This window comes from Venturia canescens, chromosome 1, assembly GCF_019457755.1.
Source record: "Venturia canescens isolate UGA chromosome 1, ASM1945775v1, whole genome shotgun sequence".
Classification (NCBI taxonomy): Eukaryota; Metazoa; Arthropoda; class Insecta; order Hymenoptera; family Ichneumonidae; genus Venturia; species Venturia canescens.
This window is the reverse complement of record NC_057421.1, coordinates 34286866-34299736: the sequence shown is the minus strand read 5'-3', so window position 1 is coordinate 34299736 and position 12871 is coordinate 34286866. Positions and strand designations below refer to the sequence as shown.

The 12871-nt window shown below is 40.1% G+C and overlaps 1 protein-coding gene across 4 annotated transcripts in view; it reads left to right on the top strand.

Moving 5' to 3' along the window:
- Positions 1-25: 25 nt before the first annotated feature.
- The window catches only part of LOC122405588 (M-phase inducer phosphatase-like), a 141334-nt gene continuing 128488 nt past the window's right edge, over positions 26-12871 (top strand). The window contains exons 1-3 of one of the 4 annotated variants that reach the window (XM_043410472.1): positions 26-396; positions 882-1105; positions 7159-7796. In XM_043410472.1, coding sequence (XP_043266407.1) covers positions 7595-7796 — 202 coding nt within the window. In that variant the 5' untranslated portion in view covers positions 26-396; positions 882-1105; positions 7159-7594. Of the gene's footprint in view, positions 397-445; positions 726-881; positions 1106-1972; positions 2238-7158; positions 7797-12871 lie in introns of those variants that run through there. The other 3 variants (XM_043410473.1, XM_043410475.1, XM_043410478.1) reach the window with 3 other exon arrangements.

Here is a 12871-nt window from a genome sequence, read left to right as displayed (position 1 = left end):
TAAAAATCTTCATTTTTCAAATGTCAGTGAAATTGTGAATATTGATTCCAACGACTTGAAAGAATCAAAACAACCTTAAAAAGTGATGCTCGTTAAATGATTTTGAAGGATTTACATTCGGACGAAAAAATCAAATGTCTAAAGTTTTTATGTTTATAAATAATTATTACAAACAATTCCAAAATAATTTAGTTGTTTCGGTTCGTTGTCGAGTCTAATTTCTGGTTGGACATTCGTCGGTCGTGGGAGTGCAGTCGACGAGTGGCGCCCTCCTTTTATGTCGCGGAAAATTCAGACGATTTGTAAGAGATTGTGTTTGTGTAGGATTTCGATACTCAACTCCATTACCGTTTATTGTCGTATTTACAAATTGTGAGTTTGAAATTATTTGAAGAGGTAACTATATAATGAATTAGCATTTCCGAATGAAGATTTAACGATTCGGTAAAATCCAAATAACACAGGATTGCACTATATTTCGTTGCGATCTTCTCGTTTGTTGTTATCATTTCACGATCCTTTTTTTATTTCGTATGCGCATCAATAAGTGAAGAAATACTTGTGCTAATATACGGAAATTAAAAGATTTCACTCGTGCTTAACCTCACACGATGTATCGGCGACTGAAGCGGCGATTGCGCCGATCGAACCGACAGTTTTCCCGCCCGCACAATTCCGTCTATTTCGTTTGTACTCACTCTTGTAGATGCGAACAGCTCTCAAAGGTTATTAAAACATACTATTTGTTAGATGTTATCGCTTGATCAGTTTTGCTCGTTTTAAAAATCCCGTAATTTCCCAAAATTTCGTTTGGCTTAGCCCCTCCCCCTGGCCCCCCGCCCGTGTTCGCGAATGAGAAAGGTGCTTGCCATTGTTTTCAGCGCTACGCTCGCAACGGGTTGTGCATGGACGGAGCTATTGTAACGATTATAACAGTTCTTACTTGGAAAACCATTTACGATCATTGTCGACGGCCTGTCACGGGAGTAAATGAGGAAACTTTGGGGCCCATTTTCATACTTTTCAATGGGATATTCGTAAAAATCGACACTCGACGTTTCGGTTCTCGAGCGGCAGCAAGATTGACACTCTTCAATTCGTGCAGGTTAGTCTCTTTAATATTAAAGGGCAAGTTTTTTCTATGGACCCATGGTTTTATTCAAGAATTTTTGTGTACATCTAAAGACCGTTTATCCCGTTACCGTAAAACGAATTCGTGTCATTTATTGTTCATCTAAATTAGTACATTATTTCGTTAATCGTTGGCACGGTGAGTACATTCCACACACAATTATCTACTTCGAAGAATTTTTTTCAATGAAACATCGACAACCTATGACATTGTAAATCGTTTCCGTTTTACTTGGTGGAAGTTGAAAAAAAAAAACAATTTAATCGATTAGCTCTTTTATTCGCACGTTCTTAAAAACTGTTGTTTCAACGTGACTCGGATTCGCTAAATTATACCTTCTATTCGCATAAACCTGTGAAATCAAGGTAGGGGCGAGGAGAAAAGAGACGTCTAAAGTGAACGTTGGGTGGTCTGAAATGATTTTGAGAATCTCAAATTCCATGAAATTCTTAGCGTTCAACAACTGTTGCTCGTGTTATGTCGACGTGAGATATTGACCGTTACAAAAGGTTTCGCTCGCATAGCGTTTCGCGTTCGTGAATATCGGGAACGTCGATTTAATCGTAATCCGAGACTTAGCCGTTTAAAATTTCCGTCAATCCGTCATTTTTTGTTCGTCGTTTCGAGAAACGATGTACAATGAGGGTCAAGTAAGAGAGTGAGTGAAATGGATGCAGATGACGATGATGAGGAAAGCGAGAGTGACAACGAGGGATTGACTTTATCAGTTAGAGTGAAAGGGAGGGGGCGAAAAAGAGTGAGCGTGAGAGTGAGCGACACTGACGAGAGTGAGAGAGACGATGAAACGGGGAGGGGGAGAGTGAGACGCAGAGGAAGACGAAGAAGAGGGGAAAGAGAAGGAAGAGAGTGGCCTGAAACGATAATCGCGAGAGACATGAGAGATAGACGAGACAGAGAAGAAAGAGAGACACGAGAAAGACGCGAAAGAGACGAAAGAGAGGCGAGAGAAAGACGAGACAGAGACGAGCGGGAATCCAGGGAAAGACGCGAGAGAGATGAAAGAGAAACGAGGGAAAGATTTCTCCTTTTTCTTCTCCTCGTTCTAGGAGTAGCTCTGGTCCTCGCACTAGCTCGATTACATTGAGTAAGTAACTCCTTTCTAATGACTTAATCCAAATTATTCACGTACCGATCTTCGTCCTAAAATTACCGTTCTGAGTGGACAATAAGCATTCATTTCGAATTATATCAATTGATTAATGGCCATCCGGGTAGTCAGTTAAAATGTCAAAAATTCAACGAAAGTATATTTAATCGAAATTTATACTACACAAGTTTCGAGCCTTGTCTGCTGTGCTTTCTCGTTTGCATGGCGTGATCTAGCACGTGGGTTATCAATGCTGTCGGAATAGTAGAGGTACGCGGAACACTAACGCTCGGATGAGCGGCGACGCGCCATGCTGCGCGACAGTGAGCACAAGGGTAGGGAGCGTCAACGTCCCAGTATACTGTCACTGGTCGAATCAAATCAGATCAGTCGGCGCGCTACCGCCGTCCGCTGTGGTTGCGCAGTGGCGCTGTTGTCTAGGAAATTATTTGCCGCAAAGTCTGGCCTACGCTCGAAGAGAAATAACAAATTCTACTCAAAATAATATCACATGAATTTCTGCATCCTCACATTTCCTTCCACTTCGATCATTCCTTCTGCAGGTCAACCATGGTACGTATATTCGTCGTTAAACTCGATAACCGAAAAATATCACGGTGCTGAGAGTGCAAACATAACCTCTTTCTTTCCCGCTCGAATGAAAAGTTACAAAACCCCCCAAGATCTTCGATTCTCATAAAATACGTGTAAGAATAACCTCGTCTTTTTGGAGACAAATGATTTTTTTGAATCTTTCATTGTAATAGTCGCATTCAACGATCTTATCTTTGTTGCGGAGGGAAAAAAGAATTTATCCGAGTAATTTTAGTCTTGAAATTCTTGAACATTAGATCATTTGATTCAGTTATTATTCATCAAAATGAAGAAAAAATAACGTATTAATTATTGATGATGTTTCGCAATTTGTTTACGCAACTATTCTTATAAATAACATTGATTAAAAAAAAAAAATTTCACGCAAAGAAGAATGAAAATTTGACGGGAAGACAAAGCAAAGATGAATTTCGATGAATATTTCGTCAACCTGAATCTGCGAATATTGACACGTTTTTCTCATTCGTTGAGAAATGATGTTATGTTTAGAAAAATTTTATTTCTACGATTATGAGCAAATTGTTGACCTTGTTCGAAATTTTTTTTTAGAACGCCGCAATTTCGAATGAAACAAAATGACCATCCGGTTGTAATGTAGACATATATAAATGCGTTGTAGATAGCGCAGAGTTTAAATGCCCGAACGACCGTTAGCAACGTCAACAGACCGGAGGCCTCGTGATTCGTTGAATAGAAAAAAATGAAAATAAAACGTCTGCGGACTAACACAATGACGCGTGTACACACACTTGTGTTGTCGATTAGACCTGTTCCCCACCCGCGTTCTTGAAATTTCTTTCTCTTCACAGAGCCCTTTTTCTGTCTGTTTTTCTCTCTCTCTCTCTCTCTCTCTCTCTCTCTCTCTCTCTCTCTCTCTCTCTCTCTCTCTCTCTGGTTACGCACTTTTCTGCGGTCTCTTTTCTCACTCCCTCGCACTTATGAATTTGCCAATTCGTGCACGCCGTACCTCGGTGTACTCACATTGTCGTGCCTACCGTTTTTTTATTTATTAATCCGTCACCTTTTTTTTTTATCGTGCTTTCCGTTTTCGTTCCTCGTCCTAACCTCGACCGTTGGCCAACTTCGTTCTGTTTATCACAAATTCAGCCGACGTCGCGACTCTTTTCCTTCTCATTCGCTCTCCCTCGCTGCTTTTCCTGTCTCTCTTCTCACTCCTTTCTTTCTATCTTTTTCATATACAAGCCCACATATGCAAATATACCAGATGATTCGGAGCGAAATTCAGAGCTTCATTCTCTAACGTGAAGTCATCTCAACGAGTTCTTGCTCTCGACCATCGCAACATCTCTAATAACCCCAACCGCCATTTAAAATTATCACCACATCAAATATTTCGGTACGTCTTAGTTTTTTTAAATTCAATGAATATTTCTACGTATTTTTAATCTCTCGTATAGTTGCTTCGAATTTTAATGTTTTCATTGCATTCCCCCTTCCCGGCCTTAGCCGCAATGACAACGGATTGTCGAATTAGCAATAAATATTTTACCAGATTCGATACACAAAAAAATACGCGATGAACTTTTTCCCCCGAAACATTTTCATTCGTCCTCGAGTTAGAAAAACCCACGAATTCGGAAAAAAGTTGAAAAAATTGATGAATCGTCCAAAATTATTGAATCTACGATTCTTGAAAATTCATCCCTGGAAATGATAGCTCTGAACGAAACTTTCTGTGTTATCCTGTCGAGAAAAAATCTCGAGAGATCCTATCGAGTCAAATGGAAAGAAAATTTGAACAAAAATCAAATTGAATATTTGCATTAGTAGAAATTTTCAAATGTTTTCAAATCTCAAATCACTCTTGTACGAGTTTTTTCATTGTCAAGAATCTTCAAAGTGCGAGCTTAAAACGATTGTGTCAATAGAGAAAAAAATATTCTCCATTCGAGGCTTTAGTTTCTCCCCTGCAACGTTTTGACTCCCGCGTTCGTCCGCCGCGATCTTGCGGCAGTTGGTGTCGATTAACCTCTCGAACGAATAGCCCCCGGGGATCCGTTTCGTGTCCCGGGACAACTGCTTACTGCAACAGAATAACACACATACTCTCGCACACGTACACGATTGTAGCAGGAAGCATAATCTTCATGATGGTATAAAATCCTTCAGTTTAAGGAGGAACATCAGCTTCGCGCCAAGTGAGGTTATTTGCATACGAATTTCATTGTCTTTAATTAAGATTATGGATCAGTCGACTAACCTCATTTGGAATTTTCGATATCGAAATTCTTTGACACGGTTTGACCGATTGAAAAAAGGCTCTGACAGTCTACGCAGGGCGATGGCAAAAATAGGCTGGCGGAGCCTTTTTTCAATCGGTCAACCGTGTCAAAGAATTTCGATTTCGAAAATCCCTAGGGAGGTTAGTCGACTGATCCATACTCTTAAGTTATTTAGGTTACGTCAACCCTGTTTGCTTTGTTAATACGGCGGGATTAACCCCCGAGAATACGACATTTTTGGGTGGAATTTATGTGAAATATTAACTCTACACCTCATGTGCCTTTTTTTATACCCTCAACCTCATGACCGGGGTTTGAACGCACCCCACTCTTTTTCTGCTTATAAATCCGGTCCTACGATGCTAAACTGACTTTATCCTACACCATTTTCTTCGTTTTTTTATAACGAAAAGAATGATGTACGATAAAACTAATTTCAATTGAATTTATATATAAAAAAATCCGTCGATAATCATTCGATAATGTCGCTTGTTGGGCCAGGAGCGTAGTTTGAAGTTCGCGTGGGGTGTGCTCACACCCCAGTCATGCGTTCTAGGGTTAAAAAATGGCAGAATTAAACGACCTACGAATTTGCACACATGTTCTTTAGAGTTCAAACTGTGGAATAGTACTTTTTTTCTAACCTGTCACGATTTTTCATTTGTTTTCGAGCATGGAAAGATGGGGCCTGCGGAGTTATTGCGTAGAGCCCAGCCGATAAATTATCCCTGATCGGAATTTCCGTACTTGGTGATGCAATAAAAATCTGAAAAAATTCAGCAACATTTGGAAAGTTATGAACTGGGGTAATCAATAATATTATTGCCCAAAAGTTATAAATAAATTGTTTAAATAAATAATTTTTTATCAATTTTACAGTAAACCCTGGTTTTTTTACGAATCGAATGTGCGCATTTTCCTGAATGCTCATGATTTTTTTGAGAATTTTCGTGGATTTTTGAAATTCCCTTTTTTAAATTTTTTAAGTGGCTCTATCGTACATTTTTGATCCAGTAACCTTGAGACTTTTCAAAACTGATGGTAAATATGTCTTCTAAAACATATACAAAATTCAAATTTTAAAAAATTTTTTAAAAAATTTTTTCAAGAAATTTCAAAAATCCACGAAAATTCTGAAAAAATTCGTGAGCATTCGGAAAAATACACACATTTGATTCGTAAAAAAAAACAATAGGTCACCGCAAAATTATTGAATAATCAATTGTTCGAACAATTTGTTATTAACTTTTGGGCAATATTATTATTGATAATTCTTCTTCATAGCTTTCAAAATGTTGTTGAAATTTTTCAGATTTTTATTGCATCACGAAGTACGGAAATTCCAATCAGATATAATTTTTGGTCGAGCTATCCATCCAGTTGTACTTAAAATATTCCAAGTTTGGAGATTATTTACTAGAAAGTGGCTGAACGAAATGGACTAAAAATTGGAGATGCTGTAGAAAATATATCCAAAAATGTATTCTAAAAGTTTCATTAACCTATCACGATTTTTCTCAAGCTGATGTTTCTCCTTAATACAAATACACATACAAATAGGAACGCGTGTTACGGAGCTTGGTATACACGAAACACAGACATTGTAGAGAGTTGGTGTTGGTCTCTTTGACGATATGGCTCGTGAACAGAGAGGTCGTTCAGTCGTTTCATTAGCTCAACGGACACTCGTCTCATTCTCTAGCAAGCCGCCGCACGCATTATTGCTTCTTTGGTTCTCGAATGCTTTTCAGAATAACACCAAACCAATAGCACGACGTTGTTTTGTTTTTTTCTTCGTCCTTGGAATTGGTCTCTTCTTCGGGGGAATTTCGTGGCTGACAAATCTCGTTGCGTGCTCATTGACGTTTCGCGGTCACGCGGGAATCGATGAATTTCTTAAAATTTTGGTATTTTATGTTTTTGATTTTTTTTTTTTTTATAACGTTTTTGAAAGTTTTACTCAAATTCGACAGTTTTTTTTTGCTTTGATTATATCGTGCGTGTAGGTTTGAATATCGATTGTTTGAAAAACTAATAAATTTTGTGTTATTTCTTTTCAGCTCATCGAGTAACGAAGCAACGATCAATAATTTTTTATGAAAATTCGTTAAGGACGGGTTGAAAAAGAAAAATAACATTGTTCGACGATATCGAAGCCTTTTCGGTAGGAAATTATCGATCGCTCGAAGGACGAAGGCTTTTGAGAGTATTGACGAAAAAGCTTTTTTCAAATCGTGTGTTGAGTGGAATAAATTGAAAAACGTTGATGAACACTTGACGAATTTATAGTTCGTGACTAAAGGGTCGAAAACGCATCCGGCTTTACTATAAATTCACATTCTATAATCCCGAGTACAATCGTGACCGGAAAAATTGATTCGACTCGAAATATCTCTTCCCGAATCGAGTAATTGTGACGTAAGTCTGAAAATTGCGAAAAGCATTATTTCCTTCGCACCAAATCAATAAACTGAAATTTACCGAGAGTGGATCGTGATGCAAAATCGGAGAAGCGTCCCTTCGGACGTCGGATCCTCGAGAAACAGCGAGGGAAGGAAAAAAAGCATGAGACCAAAAGCTCCGATGATTTCACCCATCGCGGAAATAGTCCAGGATCTGAGCAGATCCACGCTCTCTTCCGGCAGGAAAAAACATCAGAGATCGAAACATCTCGATACGACTATCAACCGGAAGCTGGGTAAGTTCGACTTCATTTCACCGTGAATCGCATTTGAATATTCGCGTAATCAAGAAATACTGAAAATACGATTCATTTTAAATATCTCAATGAAATTCGTTGTCTTATTTATTGTCATGAAACAGTAATTCCGATTTGTAATGAAACGCGAATTCGATTGTTTTTTGATATTTCATTACAGCGCACAATAATTACGATTTCTTATTCGTCAGACACCTGCACAAATGGCCCAAAAATCATGAGCATTGTATGTATTTTGGTTGCTCATCGAAAGGTGCGAGCCTTAATATCCCCTTTTCAAAGCTTTTCATAGAATCTGCCTATTATACGTGAAAGAGTGTTTCGCTGCAGCTGTGACGCGCGGCTTTGAGTGTGAAATAAAAAATTAGCAAAAAGATCTAATAATAATAAATGAGCGTTTTTTTCGCTAAATCAGCATCTTCGAATTTGATAGTTCGGCGGTTCCGAGTCCCAGACGACGAAGAGTCCCTTGGATTTAACATATTTGCGGTTTTATTATCACGTTATCGATAAAACGGTTCCCATCCTTCAATTTTTACGATTTTTTTCGTCAGATGCTTCACGCGAGCTACAAAAAACTCGAATCTTTCGTTCTATCCGCAACTCTCTCTTCCCGTCTGTCGTCAAGCAGATTTCTGCTCCCAGGAGACGGAATAAATTAAGTCTTCGAAAATCTACACGCAATCGTCACCTTTCCGTGGACCCCTTTTTTCGTTTTTTTCCATCATTTTTTCTATTTAAATTCCATCAGATTTGTATGAGTTTGAAATTACGTACGTTTATTTATTGTATTTTATTTATTTTCATCGCGTAACGCAGTCGTTTTTTACATGACAGAATTCCTCAATTCAGATATTTATTAACTTATGTTTATTATAAGCTTCTTTGCACTCAGCAGAATTCTCATTCGAGACTATCATCAACTTTCAATGCACAAAGATGAAACATCGTAGCCGGACTCATCCTTTAAGGAACTTAACATTTCGAGGAAATAATCGGTTTTGTCGACTCGAAGGACCAGGTTACAATTTTTCCTACAATTTCAACGATTATTTTCATCCGGATATTGAAATTTCGGGTTTTTACATTGTCCCCCCTTATTTACAAAAGTCCCCACGTACTAGATAGTAACTTTATTTTTCCTTTCCGTACATTTTCTTCAATTACTCTTTTCACTTAAATTTTTCCTCGTCATCCATTAATATCCTCTCTTTATTCATTTTTCCTTTCATAGCTGTATTTATTTCCTCTTCCACTCCTTCTCGTACTGTATTCTCCAGTGGACGAAGGGACGAGTTATCAAGGACGAGTATTTAAGGGATTTAGGCCAACAGAGCTGAACTCCAACTCGATACTTTTACAACAAGTTAACAATAAGTTTATTTAAGAAGTTACAAATTCGAGGTTTTATTGCCTCGAGACCAATCATCAAAATTCTCGTCAAAGACTCTTTATTTTAGTCCTCTGCCTTCGTCATGTCGGCTTTTATTTAGCTGCACTCGCAAATTTGTGCTAAAGTTTCTATCCCCTCTCACATATTTTCTACATTTGCTTTCCCTGTAGATTTAGTGGAATATTTGTATTTTATAAATTTGAATATTTAAGTTAGATATTCGAACATGAAAATGGCCACGAATGTGATGAAATTTATGCGCAAAATGTGGATTCTTTGACATTTTTTTGAGCATCTTAAACAAGAAAGTTGATTCGGATGATGATAAAATTGAACAAGTGGCTTAGGGAAATTGTTCGAGAGTTTTCACTGACTATTGCAGAATCGTGTGATTTTTTTCCAACGATTATTGGAACACGAGGATGCCTCTAGGAGTTCGATGGAGCTGGAGCTCAATGGGATTTCGCGCCAAAAACTCGTCTCGTGGCACGTGAGCAAGTTTTGCCGGGAACGGTACGAGCATCCTCGCAGTGAACTCTAGACAGAGAGGAAGAGAGAGAGAGACGAAAGTAAAAGATGAGTGAGGGAAGCCCGTTGGTGGAACACGAGAGGTGAGAGATGCTATTGGGATGGGTAGCCGGGACGAAAGAGGATACGCGTATAAGTATATCTATAGAGGGAGGTGCGGGGTGTGTTTCTTACGAGGGATATCCCCGTCCTTGAAGGGGATCTCCGACGTCTGCTCGTGTCCCCGGTATTCTTGTCCCAAACTGTCTTCGGAGTCGTAGAGGTTCTCAATTGCCACAGCAATTCTTCCCAATCTTGAAATCTGGATTCTCGACAAAGTTAACCAAAATCGAGTAATCTAAAAGCCCAGAAAAGTGACGAATGATTGTCGACGAATTTTCAAGGAATTGATACAAAAATAAAACTCCAAAGGAAACTGTTCCGTAGTTATAAAATAGTCAACAAACTGTCAAATATACAAAAAAGTTTTGTTGCTACGAAACTTTAGTGCCATCATATGGAAAATTAATTATCCACTACTTTCTATTTGTCACGTCAATCAATCCAAATGCCGTCATCCAAATCGTCTTTAATCTTGCAATACTTCAAACTCGATGCTTCGATACTCTGTTTTCCTTCACTTTTATAACATCGTAATCGATCTAATTTCAGTTCGTTTTAACGTCAAGTTATTTTCACATTTCATCAACAATTTTTGTAGTCTCTGAGAAAAAAAGCTCTGCGAAATGTTTTTACATTATTCTTTCATTTTCTCACTTAGTTCACAAATTTCGAATAAGCAATAAACGCACGTTATTTATAACATTCGCACTATCGCTAAATTCCAGCCCGTTTTAAGACAACGACAACGATAATTACGAATAAGTTCAGTAGCTGGAGTAAAAAATTGAATTATTTTATCAAATTGTACCTCGCTTCAACACCCCTTAATTCCTACAAGCTCATTAGTAATCCCAATGCTCCGCGAGGCCTCTGCACAGCCGAAGTAGGGGTTTGGGTCATTTAATCTTGTACTTAACGCGTTGATACCAACAAATCTTACGAATTAATCAACCGCTAGATTCCGAGGTGCCCGCCGGGACGTTACGTATCCCTCGTAGCAACGGGGGGGAAGAGGGAAAGGGTCGTTTCAACCATAGCCCGAGTGCTCACCCTTTTTTCGCAATTTTCGTGCATATTCCCTTTTTTTTCGTTTCTTTTTCGTTGCCTGCCTCCTCTCCTCCGTGGCGCAGAAGCGATCCGCGATGAAACCGGCGGTCGGAGCATACGAAGGGAGGGAAAGAAGAATTGAGAACCCCTCGGGGATAGAAGCGAGCAAGTAGTAGTAGCTCGTGCCACGGGTTTAGACCAGGTGCTCACCTGCCCCTTTTCTCGCTGGGTGGCTGCCAAGGCCCATGGCGCCCCCTTTTACTCTCGCGGGTCCCGGGGCCTCTTTTGCCCGCGGATCGCACCACCATATTCTGCACTATGCGCATGCACTCGCCTGTTTTAACGTCTACGTTTACGAATATAAATGTGAACTCACGTGTGTGTGTGTGTGGCTTGAACGTTTGCAGGTATATTTTACGGAACCGAACGAGCATATTGGAGTCGCTCCGTCTTCAACGCGGCTGTGTGGCTCTCCGGATCGTTCCCCGTCTCTCACGCACACGCTGGAAATGAAGAGTGTGCGAAATGCCCCGACGAGCTCTCGGGCTCGCGTTTCTCTCTGTCTTCAAACGTTCGCAGGCCTCGGCTCGATGTGTGTGCTACGCGCGGAGCGCACCTTCGGCAAAGAGAGCCCTCCTGGGGCACTGACCTACCCCCGTAACTATACGAGGGACCGTTATATGGCGAATCAGCTGTTCCTCATTTCGAGCAACCGGAACAATCGAACGTTTATTCTAATTAAATGATTGCTCGTTATTTCATTCGGGAGATCGAGCGATCGCGGTGCAACTCGTACGATTCTTCGGTTTCCGGATCTCTTGACCCCGGGATTCGCCTCCGATCGAGAAGATTCTCCGCCGTCGGATTCAAGGTTTTTGAGCCTAGATAATCGAAAGTTTCGGTCTACCTAAGGGCGCCAATCCAAGAATCGATTTTTCCAAGAACTCGTTACTAACCGACTCTTCAGATCGATTCTCTCCCACTGATTCATTGTCAGAATCAATCTTTCAATTATAGGATCGATTTTTGAAATACTGTACTATAAATTGACGATTCGGAAATTTTTTTTATGAAATACAATCCACATCCACACCGTCTTTTCGTCTACTTCGTATTCACGCGTCGCGTGAGCCCTGCGAGTCGTGAAGTGAATTGAAGTCTAGTCAAATGGAAGAAGGAGAAGTTACCTCGACACGGTCGTTTTCACTTTCTTACCTCTATAGAAGGAGTTGACTCGTTCTCCAATTTCTCTCCTTTTTTTTAAATCATTGACATTACTATTTTTCATTGAAATTCACAGAATCGATTCTCCGTGGATCTCTGGGTACTCAATTTATTACAAAATTGATTTGTTGTAACTCAATTCGATTAGATTCGATGAATCGATCTTTTTTTAACGACCCTCCATCCTTGTATGCGTTGAAATCGAAAGTTTTTTTCTACTCAGTCACGATTACTAACGAATTTTGAGCATTGTCTTCGCCGTTTTCAATCGGTTTATGCGTATGTGCACGTAGCGCGTGGTTTTGTTGAGTTTCATCCCCTGCGCGGCCTCGTTGGAACTCCGGTCGTCCCTTCTCGTCGCGAAGAACATCCCTTCGCGTGGACTCGGGCCCCATTTTTTTCCATGCGCTCCGGCGTCTTTCGAGGTCGCGTCGAAGGGAGGGAAGCGCGGTGGAAACCCAACTGTCTTCGCGTCTATGTCGATGTCGAATTTAAAGGGACGGGTATTTAAAGTTTAAAGAGCATCGTGTCGGGCAGCCTCCCCAAGGATTCAAGTTTTTCGGCCCCCTTTTTTCAACGCTTTACTCTCTTCTCGTGTACACCGCGCATCTCTTCACTCGCTGATTCTCTTCTCCTCGTTCATACCTTTGGTTTATCAAGAATTCTGGAGGGTACGAATCTCGTACACGAAGCGACGGACCGAGGGGTGCGGGACTATTTTTCTTGGGGGCTCCTCCATAGGGGGGATCGCACCAGGTGA